The 26,169-nt window shown below is 50.2% G+C and overlaps 1 protein-coding gene across 4 annotated transcripts in view; it reads right to left on the bottom strand.

The window, feature by feature from the left end:
* DNAJC13 (DnaJ heat shock protein family (Hsp40) member C13) overlaps nt 1–26,169 on the bottom strand; it is a 1,694,551-nt gene that overhangs the window by 689,176 nt on the left and 979,206 nt on the right. For all 4 annotated transcript variants that reach the window (XR_015300721.1, XM_086942056.1, XM_086942057.1 and 1 more), the window contains 3 exons: nt 19,891–19,969; nt 18,789–18,924; nt 14,214–14,395 (listed from right to left, as the gene is read on the bottom strand). Coding sequence is in view for 3 of the 4 variants with exons in the window: in XM_086942056.1 (XP_086798182.1) it covers nt 14,214–14,395; nt 18,789–18,924; nt 19,891–19,969 (397 nt within the window). In the remaining variant the exon portion in view is untranslated. The remainder of the gene's footprint in view (nt 1–14,213; nt 14,396–18,788; nt 18,925–19,890; nt 19,970–26,169) is intronic.

Genomic DNA, 26,169 nt, shown 5'->3' with positions numbered 1-26,169 from the left:
GCGCAAGTAAGACCTCTGACCTTGGTCACTGGCCTGCTCTTCCCCCGCAGCTCCACAACATCTGCCTCGCCGTTGAGCCTCAACACCCTCCCTGGAGGGGTTTGAGGCCCATGCCTGCTCTGCTGTGTGACCGGTATAACTGTTTGTGATTCTAATCTTTGCCCCTTGTATTTTTCTGCTGCGCTATCTTTATTGCATTGTATTTTTCTTTCTGTAATTAGCATTTAGTTTTCTGGGCCCCCTGTTTTAATTTCTTTTTTATTTGGCTCCTGCTTCCCTCTCCTAGGCGCTGCTGCCCCTGCAGCCCCTCTCCCGGCCCCGCACAATCCCACCTCCCAGCCTAGGAGGAGGAATCGCCATGGTCCACAAATCCACCCTCTGCCTGAGCACACTCCCCGACGAGCCCACAGATATGATGGAACACCTACACTTCAAGATACTGACAAGCCCTACCACCACCCTCCGAGGAACCCTCATCTACCGACCCCATGGACTCAGCGGCCCTTTCACCAACTCCATCATGGACACCATCCCCACATACCATCGCATCCACCAACTACACCCTGCTGGGAGAACTGCACTTCCCTCTCGACAACAGACTGAACCCCAACACCAGATCCCTCCTGGACAACCTCCACAACATTGGACTCCACCAAATCGTGACCGAACCCACACACTCAGCGGTACACACCCTCGGCCTCCTTTTCACAGCAGGAACCTCCATCACCTTTAGCCACACCACCAAACTCCTATGGACCAACCACAGATGTGTCCACTTCACCTTCAAAACACCCACCATCTACAAGCACCAGAACCTGCTCCCACGAAGAAACTGGACCAGAATCACTGACGACCAGCTCTCCTCCTCACTCAGTAACTCCACCCCAACCATTGCGAAAAACGACAACCCCGACACTGCAGCCCGAACCCAGCACAGATGGATCTCCGCCAACACCATAGCCCCCCCTCAAGAAAAACACCACCATCTGGGCCAAGAAAGCCAGATGGTTCACCACCGAACTTGGAGTCCAGATCCAGCTGCCCCCACCTCGAGAAGGCATAGAGGAACACCAAATCCACAGAAGCACTCAGCAATTTCAGAGCCGCTACCAACGTCCACCACCAACTCATCAGAAATAAAAAGAAAAAAGCAATCGAAGACAGAATCTCCACACACGCACACAACAACAAAGAACTCTTCAACATCATCAAGCAGTTCGCCCAACCCACCAGCAAGTCGACTGACATCCCTCCCTCACAAGACCTCTGCGACAAACTCAGCACCTTTTTTACCACAATATCAAGAACATTTGCGACAACTTCGACAAAGACAACCAACACACAGAACCCCCACCAACAACTGCTGACACCCTGCAGCCAGTGATTGACAATTGGACAGCCCTCCCCACCGAAGACACACTGAAAACGATTAAATCAATCCACTCCGGGGCTCCCACCGAACCCTGCCCCCACTACATCTTCAACAGAGCCGCCGACACAATCGCACCCATGCTCTGAAACACCATCAACTGCTCCCTGGCGACTGCCTCATTCCCCTACAACTGGAAACACGCCTAGGTCAACCCCCTCCTGAAGAAACCCTCGGCGGACCCCACCGACCTTAAGAACTGCAGAGAAAGCCATCAACAGCCAACTTGACACATTCATCAAACAGAACATACTCGACTCCTCCCAATCCGGCTTCGGCAAAAAACACAGCATGGAAACCGCCCACCTCGCTGCAACAGACATCCGCACCCTACTGGACAAAGGAGAAACAGTAGCCATCCTCCTCCTCGACCTCTCAGCGGCATTCGACACAGTCTTCCAACTCACACTAATATGCAGACTCCATGACGCAGGGGTCCAGGACAAGGCCCTCGACTGGATCCATTCCTTCCTCCCAGGCAGAACTCAGCGGGTCAGACTCCCTCCTTTCCTCTCGGACCCTACACCTACCACCTGCGGAGTCCCTCAGGGGTCCTGCCTCAGCCCTTTGCTCTTCAACGTCTACATGGCCTCGCTCGCCCCCATCGTCAGAAACTATGGCCACAACATTGCGTCATATACAGATGACACCCAACTCATCCTCTCCCTATCCAACGAACCCAACATCGCCAGATGCAACTTTCGAGAAGGCATGGAAGCAGTCGCCAAATTGATGAAAAACAGCTGCCTACAACTTAACACCAACAAGACGGAAGTGCTCATAATGGGCTCAAACCCAGACTCCTGGAACAACACCTGGTGCCCCCCACACTTCCCGCCCTCGGAAACCCACCAACTCTGTCTCGTCCTCCTGCTTCCTCACCCTCGTCCTCTTATGTAAGACCTTCAAATGGATCCCCCTGGAACACAAAGACTATCACTCACGCCCTGGTCACCAGCAGACTTGACTACGGCAACGCATTCCACGCCGGAATAAACAAAAACCTCAACCGTAAGCTACAAAACATCCAGAACGCCACTGCAAGACTGGTCCTCAACCTGCCAAGACACTGCCACATCTCCCAGCACCTGCACACACTCCACAGGCTCCCCATCGAGACAAGAGTCACTTTCAAGATGCTCACCTACATACACCAGACCCTCCACAACACCAGACCAGCATACCTGAACAGCAGACTTAAATTCCACGCACCCCCAAGGACCCTACGATCAGCCCAGCTCTCCTATGCCATGGTCCCACGCATGAGGCCGCTCCTTCTCCGTCCTCGCGGCCAAAGCCTGGAACGCCCTTCCGCTCCACCTCAGGCAGACTACATCGCTTTCCATCTTCACAAGAAACCTCCAAACCTGGTTCTTCGACGGACACCCTCCATGATTGACTGAAGCCTGCACCACCCCCCTCCCGCAGCGCCTTGAGAACCTTACGGGTGAGTAGTCTTGCTTAACAAACCTATGATCGATTGATAAACGCTGTGCCATGCAAGACACTGACCATTGGTGCACAAATTAGGGCCCTGAAAGGATGTCCTTTACCCTAGTAATCAGTTCGCAGAACAGGGAGGATGGGTGGGGCTGTAAGGAATCTCTAACTAACTAATGTTTCCTACAGATATATTGTTACCGAAGGTAAGTAACTTGTGCATTTGAAAGAAACATGTTAGGTATGGATTCCTTACCTTACAATAGATACCCCAGCAATACCAACCCCTGTGGTGGGTCTGCAAACTAAGTTCACACCAGAAAGTCCTGGAGAACAGAACGGCCAAAAAAGCGGTCTCTCCGTGTCCACATTGGGATGGAGGCTGGGGTCGACGCCGGCCGGGGAGCAAACCGGCGCCCAACGCGGTAGTGGTGCCGGAGGAAGCATCACCCGCGGGCCTCATCGGATCGGCCGATAGACGAGTCGAAGAGCGACAATGCTTCTTTGAATTCTACTTAAAATTCCACTTACCTGACTACAAGTGTGAAGACTTCGATGACTTGTTGGAATGGCAATGGCTCCACAACCGGTACCTCAACCTCCATCTTGACAAGGCCCTCCATCGGCGTGGAGCAGACTGTCGGCGTTCACACAGCTTTCGGAACCACTCCTTAGCGGAAAGTTTTCGTCAGCGCGTCGGTAAGTGGCGTCCTGGTCGCTGAGATGACGCCGCGGTCGCTACTTAGACGCCGCCCACATGCGCTGAAGTCAGTTCTTTATATGACTTTCCACGTCAGGAACGAAGAACCATGCAAGAAACTGAACACTGGTGCATTAAAACTAGGGCCCTGAAAGGGATGGCCTTAACCCTAGAAATCAGTTCGCAGAACGGGGAAGATGGGTGGGGCGGTAAAGAATATATCACAATCTAATGTTTCTTACAGATACATCGATACAGAAGGTAAGTAACTTGTTCATCTGAAGGAAACACATAGTGATAGATTCCTTACCTTAGAATAGATACCCCAGCAATACCAACCCCGGTGGTGGGTCTGCAAACCAAAAATCACACCAGGAAGTCCCAGAGAACAGAACGGCCAAAGAAGCCTTATCTCCAGACTTGACTGTCCAGGCAGTTATGCTTAGTAAACATGTGCAGCTAGGCCCACGTGGCTGCCTGACAAAGGTCTTGCAGGGGGCCCAACACGTCCCAATGCAGTAGTGGCTGCAGTTTCTCTAGTGGAATGAGCACGCAGCCCTACCGGAGGTTCTTTTATAGCCAGAGAGTAACAGGCTTTGATACATAAGACGACCTAACGGGAAATAGTCCTCTTATGCACCGCCCAACCTTTCATGGTGGCAACATAGCCAATAAAGAGTTGGTCATTCACCCGGAACTGCTGTGTGCGGTTGAGATAAAAGGAAAGCGCACGTTTTGGGTCCAGACGAGAGAGCCTCCCTTCCTCTCTGGAAGGATGCGGAGGCGGAAAGAAGGTCGGCAAGGTAATAGTCTGCCCAATGTGAAAGCCCGTAACAACTTTTGGCAAAAAGGAAGGACGGGCCTGAGCACAACCTTGTCCGGATGGACCAACAGAAAAGGAGGTTTACAAAAAAAGAGCCTGGAGCTCACTCACTAGCCTAGCAGAGGTGATGGCTTCCTGGAAGGCAGTCTTCAAGGTCAAGAGAAGAAGAGGGCAGTTATGAACGGGGTCGAAAGGAGCACACATGAGGTAAGTAAGAACTAGATTCAATTCCACTGTGGCATCACAAACGGAATTGGAGGGGAAAGGTGTGTAATGGCTTTGAGAAACAGGGGACTTTAAAAGAGAGGGCTGGTCAGGGAGCCTGAGATAGGCCGAAATGGCAGAAAGATAACCTTTATTAGTGCCCAGAGCAGAGCCCTGCCGGGCTGAAGAGAGAAGGAACAAAAGGACCTCAGAAAGAGGGGCCGAAAGGGGATCCACAGCCTTTGCTGTGCACCATGCCACAAATGTGTTCCATCTGCAGGCTTATACCACCTTAGTGGAGGGACACCTGGCAGCCAGATTGACATCACAAACTGCAGGAGGCAAGTCGAAAGGAATCAACTGCCGCCGCTCAATCTCCATGCAAACAGGTAGAGGCTGGACAGGTTCGGGTGGAGGACCATCCCCTGCTGCTGAAACAGAAGATCCTTCTGAAGAGGCAGTCTGATTGGAGGATCGATGCTCATACTGAGTAGCTCGGGATACCAAACTCTTCAAGCCCAGTCCAGGGCCACAAGAATCACTTTGGGCCACAAGAATGACTTGTGCCCGGTCGCTCTTGATCTTCTTCAGCACTCTGGGTATAAGTGATATAGGTGGAAAGGCGTAAACCAGTCCGAAACTCCACTCGCGACTGAAAGTGTCACCAAGCAAGTGCCGCCTTGGAAATTCTAACGCGTAGAACTGATGACATTGCGCGTTCTCCCACTATTGAAAGTGACCTTTCGCCAACTCCGAGTGAAGACGCCATTCGTGATCCATCATGCACCTGCGTCCGAGTTCGTCCACCCTGGCCTTCAAAGAGCCTGCCAAAAGTTGAGCAACCAAGGAAATGCCTTGACGTTCCAGCCATGTCCGGAGACGCAGAGCCTCCTGACATAGGGGCCACAACCCCACCCCTAATTGCTTGTTGCAGTACCACATGGCGGTAGTGTTGTCTGTGAACACCTGCACTACTCTCCCCTTGACAGAGGGAAGGAATGCCTTCAGTGCAAGTAAGATCGCCCGGAGCTCCAAAAGGTTGATTTGGAGCCTGGATTCCGCCGGAGACCAGAGGCCTCTGATCTACGCCTCTCCGATGTGGCCGCCCCATCCAAGGAGGGACTCATCCGTCACCACTGTGTGCTCCGGTTGGGGAAAGGAGCGGGATCTGCCGCTGACCAACTGCTGGCTCGTGAGCCACCACTGCAACTGTTGTGCAGTGCCCTCCGAGATCTGGAAGTACTCTGACAGATCTCCTTGATGCTTCGCCCACTGGAACTTCAGGTACCACTGCAGAGCCTGCATATGCCATGTGGCATGATTGGTCAGCAGGATGCAGGTGGCCATGAGGCTCAGCAGACTCAAGGTCATCCTGACCAAAATCCAGGAGAAGGGCCGAAAGATCGAAATCATAGCCCGAATGTCCCGGACTCGCTGTTCGGGAGGATAAACCCAAAACTGCGCACCGTGTCCAGAACCGCTCTGATAAAGAGGAGCTTCTGAGAGGGAATCAGGTGCAACTTCAGCACACTGACGGAGGACCCCAGCAAATGCAGGAGGTCGGCAGTAGTCTGGAGGTGGGAGACGATTGCCTGAGACAAGCCCGCTTTCAACAACCGAGATAGGGGAAGGTTGAAACCCCTGATCTGTGCAGATTAGCTGCGACCACCACCATCACTTTCGTGAACACCCAAGGGGTGCTGGTGAGGCCAAAAGGGAGCACATTGAACTCAAAGTGCTTGTAGCCTACCGTGAACCACAGGTAACGCCGGTGGTAGGAAGGGGATATGAAATTAAGCGTCCTGCAAGTTCACCGCTACCATCCAGTCTTGCGGGTCTAGGGCAGACAAGACCTGAGCCAGTGTGGGCATCTTGAACTTCTCCTTCCGGAGGAATCGATTGACGTTCCGAGAGTCTAAGATAGGACGCAAGCCCTTGTCCTCCTTTGGGACCAAGAAGTATTGGGAGTAACAACCACGACCTACTTCTGGCGTTGGAACGTGCTCGATGGCCACTGTGGCCAAGAGGGCCGAAACTTCCTGCTGGAGAAGTGCCAAGTGATCCCCCGACATGCGGTGGTATTGAGGTGGCATGGCTGGAGGGGTAGACTCGAAGGGGAGGGAGTAGTCTCTTCGGACTATCTGTAAAAACCCACCTGTCCGAAGTGATGGTGCGCATGTGGGGGAGATGATGGCGAATCCTGGCACCCACTGGCGTTTTGTGGGCCTGAAACACCGGACTAGGAAAGTTTGGAGGCCGTGGTGGCAAGGGAGGGGGTGGGCTGACCCGCCCACTGGCCCCGTGACCCACCTCGGCGGGTCCCACGTCCACGGCTGCACTGAGACTATTGCTGCGCAGGCTTGTGGCTTTGAAACAAACGTGTTTGGGCACCCCTTCCTTGGCCATGAAAGGAGCGAAAAGCAGAAGCCGAAGGAGTACGCGTGGACGAAAGGCCCGAGGACTTGGCCGTAGCCCGCGAGTCCTTAAAACACTCCAACGCACTGTCTGCCTTGTCGCCAGAAAGGTGAGTGCCAACAAAAGGCATGTCCATCAGAGTAATCTGGACATCCCTGGAAAAGCCAGTTGTCCTCAGCCAGGGGTGACGGCTTAGCGCCACTGTTGTGGAAATCGCTCTGCCCAGCGAGTGAGCGGTGTCAAGGCCACAACGAATCGTGAACTTGGCTGAGTCTCTGCCCTCAGCAATAGCTTGGGAAAGCACCGTCCGGGCCTTCTCCGGACACTTAAGCAGCACTTGCGCCACCATATCCCACACAGAGTGGGAATAACCGCCCAAGAGGCATGCAGTGTTCACAGATCGCAACCCTGAACTGGCGGAAAAGAAAATCGCCCAAACTGCCCCAGTTTCTTGGATTCCCTATCTGGAGGTGCGGAAGGGAATGCGCTCGGGATGCAAAGGCTTGGAAAACCAAGCTCTCAGGGGTAGGGTGTTGGGAGAGAAAAATGGGGTCATCTGGGGCCGTGAGATGGCTTTGGGCAACATTCCTATCTACAGGAGCCCCCGTGTTTGGCCTGGACCACGTGCTCAAAAGAACGTCTGAAAGTGAGTCACTGAAGTGCAGCAGCGGCTCCGCAGAAGAAGCTGCCGGCCAAAGCACTCCTGTCAGGAGGTTAGTCCTGACGGCCATTGTAGGGAGCTTGAAGTGGAGACCCTCAGCCGTCCTACGCAACACCACTGAATAAGTACCACCCTCCTCCGTAGCCACGGTAGAAGGAGACAGTGTGCCAGGTTCTGGAGAAAAATCCAGTCCACCTACGTCCTCCAAATCCTCTTCACAGTCTGGGTCTAACTCACATTGGGCTGTGAGAGGGTCTTCAGACCCCACCCAGTCCTCCCCGTCCCCTGTAACCTGCTGGACAGGAGAAAAAGAAGGAGGCGGCTAGAGAAAGGGATAAAAATTCCTCATTGGCGTTGGAATTGGCGTTGATCGACACCGGTTCGGCACAGTCTTCATGTTGGGGTGGAAGCCGGGAACGGTATCGGTCGGGGAGGCGGCAGACCCTGGCGGCTGTGCCATAGACGTCGATGGAAGTAATACGAGGCCAACTGACATCAGCTGGAATCCATGCATGGATCAATGGGGGTCTCGCGGCGCTAAGGCCGGAGCCGTTGACTACGTCAGGGCCGGAGCCGGTGACGAAGAAGGGCAAGGACCCCCAGCCAATGAGGCAGGCCATGGCTGACAGAAATTCCTGCAGCTGGGCCAGAGTCGCTGACGGACCCGGGTAGGGTGGGTAGGCCGTCGGCAACTGCGTTGGCTCCGCCGGAGCCTCAGGGGTGGCACCACCCGCACCCTCAGCCATGTCGCGTGCAAGGCTAGGGGAAGGCGAAGAGCGATGTCGCTTCTTCAACTTCTTGTGCTTCGTCTTACCTGACCCCGAATGCGAAGACTTCGTCGAACATTGGTGGCGGCTCCGCGACAGGTCCCTCGACCTCCCACGGGACTGGGACCTTGAACGGGGCAGAGCCGACTCCCGGGCCTCAAGCAACTTCTGGGACCACTCCCGCAAAGTTTTCAGAGCCATGGCCAGGCAGTCGGGGCACAACGCGTGGTCGCGACCCAGGCAGTAGAGACACTCGTGGTGCGGGTCAGTCACCAGCATTGTGCGCAGACAGTCCTCGCAAGACTTGAAACCGTGTATCCCTATACACCAGGAGTAAAAGACTTAACAGAACAGAGACAAAAGTCCCACAAAACTCAGTAAAAAACTGACTGAGGGTACCGCTCTCTCAGGATCTGCGCTTGCTGGAGCGGAAGAAAGAAATAACTGACGTCAGAGCGCGAGGGCTGAGTCTAAGTAGCTGCTGTGAAGTCATATCGACGATCATGACATATATGACAGACACGAAGTCGCACAACGCCACCTTCCGACGCGCAGGGGTACTGCTGACAGAAACTATCACTAACGTGTCCCTTTCAGATATAACAAAATAAAAAAAAAACTGGTTGAAATACATCGATTAACATTTTCAGTACAGAGGAAGATTGTAGGAGAGTGGGATCTGCTTCCTATGGTTACCCCCATTTTTTGCTGTGATTCACAGTTTTTTCGACTTTATTATGGCTGTGGTCCTGCTAATCAGGCCCACAGCCTAGCTGTTCTCTCTCTAAATTGATACCATGTACTTTAAGTACATACCAGATTGGTTACTGGGTCACCTTTGTGAGCCCCTGTATATGGTACCTTAGGTACCCATGGCATAGGTGCACTCAAGGCCTACCAGGGGCTGCAGCATGTATTATGCCACCCCTTGTTAACCTTCCAAACTGATACCACAGGTCTGCAATTGTATATCTATCTATCTATCTATCTATCTATCTATATATATATACACCTATAAGTCACTCCTATGGCAGGCCTTGACAATCCTGGAGGCAGAGTGCTTGTTTTTGTGTGAGAGGGTGCCCTAGCATGAGCTGAGCCCCTCTGCAGCTTTCGGAACCATCTCCTTATAGCTGTTCTGTGATATAGCCATACCATATACTCTTAAGTGCATTATAATCCTCAAGGTTAATGCTAACTTAGGTTTGGCTTTATCAAAACATGTCGTGTTAGGCGGGGGTAGCATTCCACCCTTCTGGAGGGTGAAGACATGTAGTTACTGTTAAACCCGGTTTAAGTTAAACAGTGCCCCAGCATCACAAAATGGATGCTGCTGCCACAAACACAAGTCTGCCCTCCTGCTGCTGGACGAAACTCTGGCAGGGGAGAACTGGACAATAGGTTTCCTGTCCAGGGAGGTGCTGGAACCTCCCCAGACAGGCTTTGGTGTTTTGGGGCAGGGTGGGTTGCATTCAGTGAATGCTTTTCAGACACTGCCTGGGACACACTCGGTGCTCCTTGCATTTCCCAGTTCAAACCGGTTGCTGGGGCACTCAGCCCCAGCTCTGGCACGAAACTGGACGAAGGGGTGTAACCACCCCCTCCCCAGGTCCTCCCATAGGTGGGACCTTAGAGTTAGCCCAACCCCTAATCTTGCTATATGAATAGGATCCCAGTCCCCAGGACTTTAGATTACCCTGGAGGAAACTCTGCAACATATATCTTGGACCTTCGACATTCCATATCGACTGGAAGACAGAAGAAATCTCCCTTGTGGTCAAGGAGTGACCACTCTGTTCAAACAGGCACCGACTGCATCTTTGCCGGACTGCATTTTCAAGGCTCCCGCCGAATCTGCGACACAGGACACAGACTTCCAGACATCTCCGACGCTGACCCGAGCTCCCAGCAAAGCTGAGACCCATAGCGGACACGGGAGACGTGGGACCAGAACTCCTGTACATCCTGCACTTTTGCAACGGCACTTACTTCCAGATGTATCCCGAAGTTGTGCATTGGGGTATCTAAAGCCCCTGCCAGAGCACCTTTTGCATCGAAGCTCAGAGGGCCACACTCCACGAGTGTCCCATGGGCCCGCTTTGTGCATTTCAGCTCCTGGCTCCTTCGCGGTTCCTAGTCCGTTGGCTAGAGAGCCCCCACGCAGGGCCATCTTTAATTTAGTGAGCTTTCCTGGTTGCTCCAGACGTGCTCTCACTTCTCTCCAAAGAAGAAGTCCCCCAGACCTTGCTGGTCTGCACCGAAGCCAATCTCGACATCCTGCGTGGATTGCGTTTGCCCAGGCTTGTTGGGTCCAATCCGGATTCCGACACCTCAGTCAACTAGATACTTCGTGAGACAGCTTGAATCCAGCTCCGGTCGTGGTCGACACTGTAGGAGAGTAGGGTCTGCAATCCTATGATCACCCAGATTTTTTGCTTTTGTTTCACTGGTTTACGACTTTCTCTGGCTGTGGGCCTGCTAATCAGACCCACAGCCTAGCTGTTCTCTCACTAAATTACAACGTGTACCTTAGGTGCATTTACCAATTGGTACTGGGCCACCTTATCAGACCCTGTAACTCAGGGCATAGGTGTACCCAGGGCCTACCAGGGGCTGCAGCATGTATTATGCCACCCCTGGCTGGCCATCTAAATCTGACACAACTGGCTGCACGACAGCTGGGGCACGGTGGTGTAATCACCCTTTGCTTTAGATATAGTATGCCTATATCTAACCCTAAAATGGACACACAGATTCCTATCAGTCACTCCTATGGCAGGCCTTGACAATCCTGAAGGCAGAGTGCTTGGAATCGTGTGAGATGGTGCTCTGGCATGAGCGGAGCCCGTTTGCAGCTTGCGGAACCAAGTCCTAATAGCTGTTCCATGATAACGCGTACCATATACTCTTAAGTGCATTATAATCCTCGCGGTTATATGCTATCTTTGGTATCGCTTTATCAAAACATGTCGAGTAAGGTGTCATACGAATTGGAATACTAACCCCTCGCCAATTCTGGCGACGGGGTTAGCATTCCACCCTTCTAGAGAGACACGACATGTATGTAACTGTGAACCCCGGTTAAAGTTAACTCAAGCCTCAGCATCACAAAATGGATGCTGCCACCACAGACACGAGTCTGACCTCCTGCTGCTGGGAGTCCTTCCAGCGAGGGGAGCTTGGACAAAGGGTTTCCTGTCAGGGGCGGTGCTAGCACCATCCCAGACAGGGTTTTGTGTATCCTGGGTAGGCAGGGTTTTTCAGGAAGGTGACTGCAAGTGGCACCCCGGTGCTCACTACACATCTGCCTGCTAGAACCAGTTCCAGGGGCACACCAGCCCATGGCCTGGGGAAAGTCCGGCATGGGAGAGGGGTGTAACCACCCCCCTTCCTGGTCCCACCCCTAGGGCAGGACCTAGTCGCGTACCCACCCCTTTCTTTAGGATAAAGGCAGGAGCGGGGACCCTTCCAAATTAGATCATCTTTGAATCAAGAAACTACTTTCTACGAAAGGAACTCTCGACTTCTTCTCAAGATTTCTCCCTTGTGGCTAAGGAGTAGTCACCCTGCATCCGCAGGCACCATCTAAGAACACTGCGGTTTGCTGCACGTCCTTCCTCCGGAATCCGACTGACCAGCTCAACGAGACCCGGCTTCCCTGGCACCTCTGACCTCTACCTACCTCTACAGCTAAGCTGAGAACCGTAGGTGCGACGAGACCTCGAGGGACCGGCCATCATCAGAACTGCACGACTTCTTTCCAGCACGACCGCCGAGGGATCCTCTGGTGAGTGCTTTGGGGTCCGAGAAGCCCCGACCCTGAGCAGCTCCAGCACCGAAGATCAGCCCCCCAGCATCCACGAGATCTGCGTGAGCCCTTCTGCTTTTTGGCTGCTCACCGCGTTGTCTGGCTACTAGCCCGCTGGCTTGTGGCCTTCCCGACGACGACCGACGACATCACCACTGCTGGTCTGGTTGCTCCAAACTGGCCCTTGCTCCCTTCCAAAAGAGGAGCACCCGGGACCCTCCTGGTCCACTCCAGACGCCATTTTAGGTCCACCTCGTGGGCTTGAATTTGCCAAGACTTGTTGCCCCAATCCTGGGTCCAGCGACGTCGACAGCATCAACCATCGTGGGACAGCTCGCACCTCCATCCTGGTCGCCGACAACGCCTCCTGGTCCGTGAGACTGCAGAGCCCAGCGTCGCCCACTCACCTGGTCGAGGTGACTCCATCCGGTGCCATCCTGGTGCCCATCTGATTCCTGGACCACGTGGCTGAAGATACAAGCTTCACCTCTTTCACCTGAAATCACCCGACATTGGCTTGCATCTTCCCATCGCCTTCCTGGTCACTGGCTAGTGACCCAGACTCTGTCCCTTCTGCTTTCAGGTTCTTCAGATCTTCAATACACCCTTGGATCCACCCGGGCACTTTTCCTCTGGTCGCCTGCAGCACTTCTTCGCATCTCTCCATTGGAATAGACGACGAAACCCGACACCAAAAGACACCTATGCACCCGGCTTCCCTGGGTGAGGTAACACGAGTACTCCGGTGCTCCCATGGGTCTTGACTCTCGAAGTATTCTAGTCTAAAAGGGTTCAATCGTAGTTAACCTAGAAGTGTCCTTAAACTGTAAAATTGTACTTGTTCGTTCTCCATAGAAAGTTAATGGTAACCCGCGGCTGTGTTTAAACACTGCACGTGTCTCCGGTGGGCCTCCTACATCCTAACCTTTGGTGGTTCTAGGTAGCCCCAGTGATTCCACAGGCTCTAGGCCTGCTTTCTTTACCACAAGTGCTTCTTATACCACTATTTTAGTATATGGTTTGTGAGCCCCCTAGGGTAAACGTATACTGTGTAACTTATTGTATGCTAATTAAGTTCCTTGTATTGTACTTTTACCTCTGATCTCATAAAGAGACCAGAGGGGTTGTGTTTAGATTAAATACATATATATTGACATATACCTTGTGTGAAATTCTTTCATTTGATCATTCAAGAGATTATAATTGGTAAAACAACTTCCTTAACTCGCCTTTAAGTCTTAGCCTGAAGGCTGCTCTCCACAGATACCACTAGGATAGCTTTCTATAAAGTTGACTTTACAACCTACCATCAATAAAGGTCGTTTGGACTGGTGCAAGGTGCCCACTAGAAGAGTGGACATCATATACCAGGCCAACTTCTCATAAAGATCCGATAAAAAGTCCTAAAAATATGCAAACTGTCAACTGGATAAAGAAAAGTAATAGTAAAGTAAGTTTGTCCCAGTGGAAAAAGCCAAGACTGACAATCCACAAGAAATGCAGCCGCTCTGTGCCTATCTGATTCACAAGAACTTATAATATAACTTTGGAAGTGCTGACTTTTGGGAATAGGGAAGAATTCATTGTGTGCTTACTGACCTTTAAGCAATATTTGTGTACATTCTAAGCCACATCAAAGGTAGTATTAAAAGTGGGAGAGTCGCATGGAACAAAGTAGAAAATAGGACTGCTCTCTTTCCTAGTTTCAGGAATAGATATTGGGCTGAGCGATATGATCAGGATAGTGGCTTAAAGCTGGGTGGCTTATGACCTTAAAGCTAAAATTTGTATCAGCTCAGCCCAATAGAGCAGAGGTAGCACATACATAGGACTTCAGTAAACAGAGCTGCTAAATCAAGTTCGCTAAGCTAAGAAATCCTTAGTAACACTGAAGACTGAAATCAGTAATCTGTGATAACCAAAAGCATAAAGGAGAGAAGCTTGATGCCAATACTTATAGCTTTACCTCTATACCATTCTCCCGTCTCAGTTCCTCTGCATTAAGTGCTGAACAGTTGACTGTGTGGAAAGCTAACTCAGTTGCGGCAGGAAGCAGGGACAGTTTCGAGAAAAGCTGGTCATCAGAAGTTTCCATGGTGATGGTCTTAATAAGCATTGGGTAACCAGCGTATTTGTAAGGCTGCAAATCTAAAGGAAAGTAAAACAAAATGATTAGACAATATTTCAACTGGATGATCTCCTCTGCAAATTTCTTCCCTTTTAAAGAACACAACATACTGAAATCTTTCAAAACCAATAGTGCAGTTTCTAACTTCAGAGACACCCCCTTCACAGACAACTCTGCTGCACCAAAGTCACAGCACACAGGCATCATGAGGTACACAGGTAGCTCATCTATCAGAGGATTAGCAACTTTCTCTGTTGAACTTCCCAAGACAATATAACTAGCAGGAGAACCCAGGAAATCACTTAAGAAACCGGGCATTTGTCGTAATAGATTGTGAGATACTGGAAAGTCAATTGTTTGACATAATGATCATGGGTTCTGCAGTGGTGGCACTTGACTAACCTTACCTTTTGACAAGTGGCCATTAGTAGGAGTTGCAAAAAGTCTGCTACCATTAAAGTGAACACTTGTCACCTTCCACAGACCTTTTGATAAAGACAGAATGCAATAAAGAAGCAAGAAACCAACCCAAGTTTCATATCTTGGGATGCAGAATTCACATACACCATGGATGAAATTTGCTTTCAAAGACTGCCAGAACCTGTCTGCTACAATCTACAGGGAAATAGATGAGTGGTAAAACTTTCCTCCAAGGAAATTGTCAGCATTAGCCTGGTGAAGACAAAGTGGCGTATGCTGAGAGGAAGACACTGAGTAAGTCTGGAAACAAGTCCTCCCCAAAACCACCAGCACTTGAAAGGAGCTGCTTAGGGCAAATGGGGCTAATAGTACAGCCTGCTGTAAAGGTCTAAATGGGCTCAATGACCACAAGGCTAAACTAAAAGAAGAAATAAATGGTTCACCACAATCCAGACTGGCGCCTGGGGGAAATTCTAATTTAAGGAATCTGCGGCCAGACATCTCTATCAGATATACTGCCTAGCGCCGATTAAGGGCCTGGCTTAGGCGAATCGAGGTAAGCTGGGTTTGGAGAGGGACCCCTAGTGGAAGTCCTACTGGGGTAAGTACAGATCCATGGGGCCTGGAGGCACTCCAGGTGGACCCAGACCTATCCAAAACAACTTCAGCATCACTTCTTTAAAGGCCTGAATCATCACAGCTTGGGAAATTAGGCACATCAGGACTTAAATGAACAATGATGGTAGAGCTCTCGAGGGCCCAATGCTTGATTTCTCCCTGGAGTGGAAATGATGGGATGGGGTTGAATCCTTCTTGGCCATCTTATGCTTGCTTCGAGACTTGGATTTTCCTGAGGACTGCAACTGGGAACCGTCTCAAAACTTTGAAGTGGACCATCCCACATGTTTATGTTCAGCGACAACGTTTATATTCACACTCCCTGGTGTCCTTCAAATGCATCAGGGAGCATTTTTTGCAGGCCTTCGAGTTGTGTTCGGAGCCAAGGCATTCAAGAAAGATAACGTGCGGGCCCACAACTGACATCTCCTTCCTGCAAGTGCTGCCTGGCTTAAATAATTTGGTTTTAGTGAGACTCATCCCTCCATAATGTCAGATAAATAAATTAGGAAACAACAGTAAAACATCAGAAAAGTTGGATGCATGTCTCCAGATCTGCATTAAAGGGCATGACAAAATAGGAACGGACATCCGTTGGCAGGGATTGCGCCTACATGTGGCTCCATGTGGTCACTTAAAGAGCAGAGACAGTCACAATGGATTCAGAAGTGCCATCCATCAGCTCAAAGAAGCTTTTTCAAACATTTTCTGGATTCATTCCAGTGCCTGGGAGGATTTAAAAAGTGGGATACCTGTGGTTAGAAGTATCAATCAGAAGAACAAGTTACTTACAGTAATTCTTTATTTAGTAGAGACTATGTAACCACAAATTCCTCCTCTTAGAATATCCTAAAGGCATCAGACTGGATCCAGAAAATCTTGAGCAGTACACCATGAACTGATAGGTGGCATCGATTAGCTCCATGCCAACTTCATCTTTGTTGTGATGTCATGCCTTCATAAGCGTCAACCCGGCGCGCAGACATCAGTTTCTTTTGTGACACTTTCAGCGCCAAAAACACAGAGCCACATTAATACCAAAGTACCAGTGGTGATTAGTGTGCAAAATCTACAGGGATCTTTTTGGTAAGAGCCCAGTTTGCAGAGTAGTGAGAATGGGAAGGTCAGTGAATGGAGCACCTTGAAAGATATACACATTAGAAACATCAAAACAAGATTTAGATCCCACTGGGACATGACAAATGGGTCTGGAAGAAAAAGATGCAGCAACTTTTTTAGGAAACTAGTCACAACCAGTGACCAAAAGGGAAGGTGATCGGGCAGCCGCAAGAAGGCCTAGAGGGCCGACAAATAACCTTTGAGAGTGCCTAATGCAAGGCAAAGAACAAATAACAAAATCTCTGACAGACGTGCAGAAAGGGTATCTACCTGGTATGTGGTACTCAATGTCACAAACTTCGCATAGCTGCAGGTATAGATGGACTTAGGCAAAGGACGCCTGGCTGCCAAAATAACATCACAGACTTTGGGTGGAAGGTCAAACACTCTCCACTATGGCCGCTCAATCTCCACACATGAAGTTGAAGAGTGTGCAGGTTCAGGTGCAGTACCGTGCTCTGTTGCTGTGACAGGTGGTCCTCCTGAAGCAGCAGCCTGATTAAAGGAGTATCACTCAAGCTCAGGAGACCTGGATACCATATTATCTGGGCCCAATCTAGTGCCACTAGGATGACTTGAACCTGGTCGACCCAAATCTTCTTGAGAACTCAGGCCATAGAGGCATCAGTGTAGTCCTCAGTCCTGAACGCCACTTGAGATTAAAGGAGCCTCCAAGCTAGAGTCCCCTTGGAAGCACCATCACTCAGAAGGGATAACATTGCATGTTCTCGTGGTGGTGAAAGATCTAATCAAGGATCACCTCACTCTAGAAGGATTTGGATGCAGAAACCATTCATGGTTCCCTAGGCATCTCCAGCTGAGCTTGTCTGGCCCAAGATTCAAAGAACCTGCCAAGTGCTGAACAACCAGGAAAATGTCCTGGGGTTCCAGACTGTTGCAGCGACTCACGAGCCTCTTGACACAGAGTTCACATCCCCAACCCACCATGATTGGTACAATATCACATGGCAATGGTGTTGTCAATGAACTCCTGAACCAGCCTCCCTTTGATGGACAGGAAGAAGACTTTCAATGCTAGATGAATCGTTCTTAGCTACAACAGACTGATGTGGCGCTTGGATTTTGCTGGAGACCTGAGTCCTCTAATCTCCACCTCTCCCAGATGGCCGTCACAACCTAAAGTGATGCATCTGTCACAACTGGGAGATCTAGGTGGGGAAGGGAGAGGCGTCTATCGCTCATCCAATCGTGGCTCGTTAGCTACCAATGCACGTCTTTTGCAGTACACTCCAATATCTGGACCAGGTTAGAAAGATTCCCCTGATGCTGCACCCATTGGGACTTGAGGTCCCCATGCAGAGTCCGCTTATGCCCGTGGGCATGATTTACCAGCAGGATGCATAAGTCCATGGGGCCCAGCAGCCTCAGAGTCAATCTCATCACAATTCAGGATAGAGGCTGAAACATTGGTATCATATCCTGGATAGGCTGCTCTTGAGGATTGGCCCAAAACTGCACTGTGAGGGAGGTCAAGTGCAACTTTGTCACACTGATGGAAAACCCCAGTGAATGTAGGAGTTCAGCGTTACTTGGAGTTGGAAGACTACTGCCTGTGGCGAACCTGCCTTCAACAGAATGTTGATGACGTAGGGGGAAGCCTGGAACCCCAGACCTCCACAGATTAGCAACCACCAACACCATCATCTGGATAAACACACGAGAGGCTCTGGTGAGGCTAAAAGGGGGCACAGCAAACTGAAAGTGCTCGAGCCCACTGTGATCTGCAGGTAATGTTTGTGGGCAGGCAGGACAAGGAAATGAAAATAATTGTCCTGCAAGATCAATGTTACCAGCCAGTCTCAATGGTCCAGGGCAAACAAAACCTGAAGCAATGTGAGCATTTTTAAACTTCTCTTTACGGAGAAAATAATTGAGAGGGTGCAGGTCTAAGGTGGGGCAGAGGTCTCTGTCCTCCTTCGTTACCAGAAACCAGAGGGTATAACAACCATGCCCCCTAACTTTTTGAACTTCTGTTTGAACCACTTTTGGAGTCTCACTTCCATGAGAACCTAAGGAGTGCCCGACATTCAGGGATGTCACTATGATCACATGGTGCCACATCAAGCATTCAATTACACCAACAATAAAATAACTCAATAAACTAACTGAAGACTAGCAATATTTATGCACAATTAACCTGTCCCCCTGGGTAACCCATCACCCATTAAAAGTTAAAATTAATTAATTTGAATCGTACATCATACCAAGTGATTTAATTAAGACTCTACATCTCACCTTCCTTATGTCTGTTGAAGAGAATGCTTTGAGTTTTCAGAATCAAAATGATATTTTCTGGATCTGGGCCATCAACTATTCTTGCTGATTTTGTACACAAGAATTCGTATGCCTTATTCACGTTCTCAAACATATCCTGTTGTGCAAAAATTAAAGTACATAAAGATTTGCTTAACTTCGCAAAAACCTCTTATTTTATTCCTGCACTTAATGAACCCTCTGATAAAACAACAGTACATGCAAGTAGGAAGAGCTTGAGAAAAGATCATTCCTACACAAAATCCGTTTATGATGGCTAGTGTAAGACTAATTGAAATCTTATGCTTCAGCTCATTCAGGTTGAATTAGCAATAGTAATTTTAGAATGGAAGAGCTCCCAAAAACATTCCACTACCCACTGTTCACGAATGTCAAGTCTAAGACTTCTAATGAGGAAGAATTATTTGTGTGACAAGAAGGCGGCAGGTGGACCAGCAATAATGACGCTAGACACAGCATCAGTGATTGTATAATGCACAATGGAGAAGAATGAAGAAAACATATAGGCTATCAGACTAATTGTATTAGTTTTTGGGGCATTATTTGAAATTCATCTCTGGCAAGCTCAAAAAGTCCAGGTATTGCTCAAGTTCCTGAATATTTGGCCCACACAATGTGGCTACTCTATACTAGAAAAGTTAGCCTGCTGATACTGGGGTGTTTCTGCCAAAATAATTGCACCACATTGAGTTATAATTGATTAAGGCTTCCCTGAAGAGGCAAAGGTTCTCAAACACAATGTTAAAAGCTTAAGCTATACAGCTCATCACCATAAAGGACTGTCAATGGGAGAATCGGACGGAAACAAGGGTGCTGTCATTTGGCTATGGTTATGTTATACAGGATAAAAAAGACCTTTGTTGATACCCCTTGGTTGTACATGAAAATCAGATCATCGGGTTGCGCCTGCCCTATGCAACTCCCTCTCAACGCTACTGCTGTCCACCATAAGTCAAATTATGTAAATGCTTCAGCTACAATTTCATGTAAATAGACAACTTATCCAATTAGGTGTAGAACTATTATCCACAACAATGAGAAGTTAACAGCTGTTTTAACGTACCCTTCCTTCAGGGTTCTTGTCAGGATGGTATTTCTGTGCCAGTCTGAAGTAGGCTTTCCTGATCTTGCCCTCATCATGCCTGCCAAATAAATGTAGGTCAATTTTGTGAAAGCACACAGAAGATAACTTTCCTCAACTTTCAACTAACAAATTGTCACTCAGCATGGATTATAGACAAACATCAAAATAAAGTTACAAAACTGATTCACATTTTTCTAAGCAGTTCGGAGTATATTCAACGTAATAAAGCAAGTAGAACAAGTTACTTACTTTCGGTAACAATATATCTGTAAGAAACATTGGTAGAGATAGATTCCTTACCTTAGAATTACCCCCAGGCGTCAGCCTGGATCCCGAAAGATGTCATCAGCAGTACCCCAGCGCGTCGGACGGTGGCGTTGTGCGGCTCTGCGTCCGTCGTTGGCTTCGTGGTCACTGAGAAGACGTTGCGGCAGCTACTTAGAAGCCACCCTTGCGCGCCGACGTCAGTTTTGTTCACGACTTTCCGTGCCAGGCACGCAGAGCCATGCAAGATACTAACCACTGGTGCCTTGAAACTAGGGCCCTGAAAGGGATGACCTTAACCCTAGAAATCAGTTCGCACTACAGGGAGGATTGGGTGGGGCGGTAAGGAATCTATCACTGGTAATGTTTCTTACAGATATATCGTTACCAAAGGCAAGTGACTTGTTCATCTGAAAGAAACACTTATTGAATAGATACCCCAGCAATACCAACCCCAGCGGTGGGTCTGTGAACCAAGATCACACCAGGAAGTCCCGGAGAACAGAACGGCGAAAGAAGCTGTACCTCTGGACTTGGCTGTCCAGGCAATAGTGCTTAGTGAAAGTGTGCAGCAAGGCCCACGTAGCTGCCTGACAGATGTCTTGTAAGGGGACACCACGTTCCAACGCCGTAGTGTCACCCGTCACCCTGGTGGAATGGGCGAGCAGCCCCAACGGAGCTTCCTTCTTAGCCAGAGAATAACAGGCTTTAATACACAAGACGGCCCGACCTTTCTTGACGCCAACGTAGCCAACAAAGAGCTGGTCATCCACCCGGAACTGTTGTGTGCAGTTAAAGTAAAACAAGAGCGCACATTTTGGGTCCAGATGGTGGAGCCTCTCTTCCTCTCTAGAAGGAGGCGGAAAGAAGGTGGGCAAAGTGATGGTCTGCCCGATGTGAAAGGCAGTGACAACTTTTGGCAGAAAGAATGGACGTGTTCTGAGCACAACCTTGTCCGGATGGACAGATAGAACAGGAGGTTTACAAGAAGGAGCCTGGAGCTCACTCACTCTCCTGGCAGAGGTGATGGCAACCAGGAAAGCAGTCTTCAAAGTCAGCAGACGAAGAGGACAGCTGTGAAGAGGCTCAAAGGGAGCGCACATTAAATATGTAAGGACCAGATTCAAGTCCCACTGTGGCATTACAAAAGGAATAGGAGGTAAAAGATGTGTAATGCCTTTGAGAAATCAATTTACACCAGGGTACTTGAAAAGAAAGGGCTGATCAGGGAGCCTGAAAAAGGGCAAAATAGTAGAAAGATAGCACTTGATAGCGCTGAGAGTGAGCCCTGCCGGGCTAAAGAGAGAAGGTACAAAAGGACCTCAGAAAGAGGGGCAGAAAGGGGATCCACAGCCTTTGATGTGCACCATGCCACAAATTTGTTCCACCTGCAAGCGTATACCACCTTAGTGGAGGGACACCTTGCTGCCAGAATGACATCACAAACTTCAGGAGGCAAGTCGAAAGGAATCAACTGCCGCCGCTCAATCTCCACACAAAGAGATGGAGGCTGGACAGGTTTGGGTGGAGGGCCGTCGCCTCCTGCTACAACAGAAGATCCTCCCAAAGAGGAAGTCGGATCGGGGGATCAATTGTCATACTGAGTAGATCGGGATACAAAACTCTTCGAGCCCAGTCCGGAGCCACAAGAATGACTCGGGCCCGGTCGCACCTGATCTTCTTCAGCACTCTGAGCAGAACTGGAATAGGGGGAAAGGCGCACAACTGACCACAACTCCACTTGAGACGAAAAGCATGGCCTAGCGTGTGCCCCCTTGGAAATTCCAACGTGCAGAAGTGCTGACATTGCGCAATCCAGCCATGTACAGAGGCGCAGAGCGTCCTGACATAGGGTCCACGACCCCACCCAGACTTGTTTGTTTCAGTACCACATGGCGGTGGTATTGTCTGTTAACACCTGCACCACTTTCCCTTTGACAAGGGGAAGGAATGCCTTCAGTGCAAGTCGGATCGCCAGAAGCTCCAGAAGGTTGATATGGAGCCTGGACTCAGGCTAGAGGTCTCTGATCTCCGCCTCTCCCATGAGGCCCCCCATCCCAGGAGGAACGCATCCGTCACCACTGTGTGCTCCGGTTGGGGAAGGGAGAGGGATCTGCACTGGACACAATGTTGGTTCATGAGCCACCACTGCAGCTGCTATGCAGTGCCCTCCGAGATCTCAATGTAATTGGACAGGTTCCCCTGATGGAGCGCCCACTGGAAGGACAGGTCCCACTGCAGAGCCTGCATATGCCATCTGGCATGAGTGACCAGCAGGATGCAGGAGGCCATGAGGCCTAGTAGCCTCAGGGTCATTCTGACCGAAACCCAGGATAGAGGTCAAACGATCGGAATCATAGCCTGAATATCCTGGACTCGCCATTTGGGAGGATAGGCCCGAAACTGCGTCGTATCCAGAACAGCTCCAATGAAGAGGAGCTTTTTAGAGGAAATCAGGTGCGACTTTGGGACATTGATAGAAAACCCCAGCAAATTGGCCGTAGTCTGGAGGTGGGAGACGACTAGCTGGGGCGAGCCCGCCTTTAACAGCCAGTCGTCGAGATAGGGGAAGACTAGAACCCCTGATCTGCGCTTATGAGCTGGGACCTCCGCCATAACTTTCGTGAAGACCCAGGGAGCGGTGGAAAGACCAAAGGGGAGCACGATAAACTGAAAGTGCTCGTGGCCTACCTTGAACCACAGGTAAAGCGGGTGGGTCGGCAGGACGGGAATGTGGAAATATGTTTCCTGCAAGTCCAACGCTACCATCCAGTCTCTAGGGTCATGAGCAGACAAGACCTGAGCCAGAGTTAGCATCTTGAACTTCTCCTTCTGGAGGAAGAGATTGACGTCCCTGAGGTACAAGATAGGACGCAGGCCCTTGTCCTTCTTGGGCACCAGAAAGTAGTGGGAATAATAACACCCACGTCCTACTTCTGGTGCAGGAACATCCTGGATGGCCCCCTTGGCTCCCTTGGACAAAAAGGTCGCAACTTCCCGTTGAAGAAATGCCAAATGATCCCCGACATGCAGTGGTACTGGGGTGGCATGGCTGGAGGGGTAGCCACTTCGGACTATTTGTAAAACCCACCTGTCTGAAGTGATGGTGCATCAGCGGGGAGGTGATGGTGAATCCTGCCGCCCACTGGCGTTTGATGGGCCTGAAAGACCGAACTAGGAAGGTTTTGGGGCAGTGGTGGCTGTGGTGGAAGTGGATTGACCCGCCCGCTGGCCCCCTGCCCCGCCTCTGCGGGTCACATGACCGCAGCCGCGCTGAGACTGCTGCGGCCTGTGACTCAAGCGAACGTGCTGGGGTGCTCCTTCCGTGGCCACAAAAGGAGCAAAAAGAGGAAGGCGGAGGAGGGCGAGTGGCCACAAGGCCCAAGGACTTGGCCGTAGCCCACGAGTCCTTAAAACAATCAAACGCACTATCTGCCTTGTTGCCAAAAAGGCAAATGCCATCAAAGGGCATGTCCATAATGGTATTCTGAACATCCCCCGAGAAGCCAGTGGTCCGCAGCCTGGCGTGGCGGCGGAGTGTTACTGTTGTGGAAATTGCTCTGCCCAGCGATCTGGTGGTTTCATGTCCACATCGTAATGTGAACTTGACTGCATCTCTCCCCTCAGCAATAGCCTGAGAGAGCACTGTCTGCGCCTCCCCCGGATACTGAGGCAGCACTTGCTCCACCGTATCCCACACAGAGTGGGAATAACGGCCCAAGAGGCAGGTGGTGTTCACAGACCGCAGCCCTAAACTGGCGGAAGAAAAAATCTTCTTCCCACATTGTTCCAGTCTCTTGGATTACCTGTCAGGGGGTACGGTAGGGAATGCACTCTGGGACTTCGAGGCTTGGACAACCAAGCTCTCAGGGGTGGGGTGTTGGGAGAGGAAAATGGGTTCGCCCAAGGCCGGGAGACGGCATTGGGTCACGTTCATATCCACAGGAGCCCCTGTGTTGGGCCTGGAACAGGTGCCCAAAAGAACGTCAAAAAGTGCCTCATCAAAGGGCAGCAGTGGCGCCGCAGAGGTAGCTGCCGGCTGAAGCACTTCTGTCAGGAGGTTAGTCCTGATGGCCACTGCAGGGAGTTGGAGGTGGAGGGCCTCCGTCATCCTACGCAACACCACTGAGTAACTTGCACCCTCCTCCGTAGCCAAGGTAGGAGGAGTGAGCATGCCAAGGTCAGGAGAGGTGTCCAGACCACTGGCATCTCCCAGTTCCTCTGCCAATGCCGGGTCATACTCACACTGAGCTGTGAGAGGGTCCTCAGACCTCTTCCAGTCCTCCCTGTCCTCCGAAGGCTGATGTACAGGCCTAAAATAAGGAGCTTGGACAAAGGGGTAGAAAGGCCTCATCGGTAACTGAATCAGCGTCGAGCGACGCCGTTCCGGCTCCGTGTGCATGTCGGGGCTGAGACCGGGAGCGACGTCGTCCGGTTCACGGGCGACGTCGGAGGTGGTGCCGGTGTGGTCGACGTCGGTGGATGTGTACCGAGGTTGACCGGCATCCAGGCCTGGATCCTTGGTGGCCCTGCAGCACCGGAGCAGACAGTGATGCCAGAGCCGGAGCTGCCGACACTGAAGGGCGAGGACCCCCAGTTGGGCCGGCCCAAAGAAGCGGCCATGGCTGATAGAAATTCCTGCAAGTGGGCCGTAGTCGCAGACTGACCCAGAAAGGGCGGGTAGGCCGACGGAAACACCGTAGGCTCCGCCGGAGCACGGTTGAGGTACCACCCGCACCCTCAGCTGCGACGGGTGAGGGGAAGTTACAGAGCGATGACGTGTCTTCGACTTCTTTTGCTTCGTCTTACCTGACCCAGAGTTCTAAGACTTTGATCCAGACGAAGGAGGGTGATGGCTCCTCGACTGGTCCCTAGACCTCCCACGGGACCTTGAGTGGCGCAGCGCCAACTGCTGGACATCAAGCAACTGCAGTAGCTGCAGTGACGTCATCTCAGCGACCACGAAGCCAATGACGGATGCGGAACCGCACGACACCACCTTCCGTCGCACAGGGGTACTGCTGACAAAAGATTTCCGGATCCAGTCTGAAGCCTGGGGTTAATTATAAGTTAAGGAATATATCACTATGTGTTTCTTTCAGATAGAAGAGTGCATCATTTGTAAAACGTGAGCACATAAAACTTCTGATAATCAATTACAGTGTCTTTCTTCAGTTTTTCACAACCAACCGAAGGAATCCCATGCACAAAGTATGGGCCTTTAAATAATTATTATTCTGAATATATTACCGCTACTGAAGTGTGCTAGGCATTGGCCATATTTGACACTTATAATTTTCCTTTCCCATTTCGCTCAAAGGGCTGTTACATTTCATTATCTTGATACACGAATATATAGCTTACAAGCTTACATATACTTTTAGCAATATTTCAAATATTTTGCGTATCTCAGACATCTTCACAATATATTGCTTAAAGCGACTTGCGAAGAAACCTTAACTGAAATATTTATGTATTTATATTTTAACCTTTGCGTTGCATGTTAATAGTGAATATAAGTAATCTGTCTTTTCAAGAGAGAGATTCTTTATGTACAGTTTCGTACATGGATAGTCAGCATTGTAACATTTTGGACCACTTTTGTCCACATGTATTCATTTATGTTTTGTGCTAACTGTGTACTTGTGGCCACATTCAATTTTTATTGAAAACCTAATCCCAAAGTTGTACTGCTAGTGTACAGTGCTGGAAGGATCACAGAGAGCAGGACAGTATTTCCTTGAGTACCAGATTGAGGCCAATGAACAGCTTATATTTATGACCAAAGCTCCTTAATCTGACCCATCTAACCTAACTGAAAGAAGTATATAAATAGACATCTGTTTCCCAGTTAAAATCTCTGTCAAATGCGAAGGGTTTTCTTGGAGAAATGTATATTTAATGTCTCTAACCTTCTGAACTATGGCACCATAAGAACCTTTTAAACAGAAACAGGCCATCGCCTTTAGGTATTACTATCCAAGGAGATGCATC

This window comes from Lissotriton vulgaris, chromosome 10 (genome assembly GCF_964263255.1).
Source record: "Lissotriton vulgaris chromosome 10, aLisVul1.2, whole genome shotgun sequence".
NCBI lineage: Eukaryota > Metazoa > Chordata > Amphibia > Caudata > Salamandridae > Lissotriton > Lissotriton vulgaris.
The sequence above is the reverse complement of the archived record's forward strand: the minus strand, read 5'-3'. Positions and strand labels throughout refer to the sequence as shown.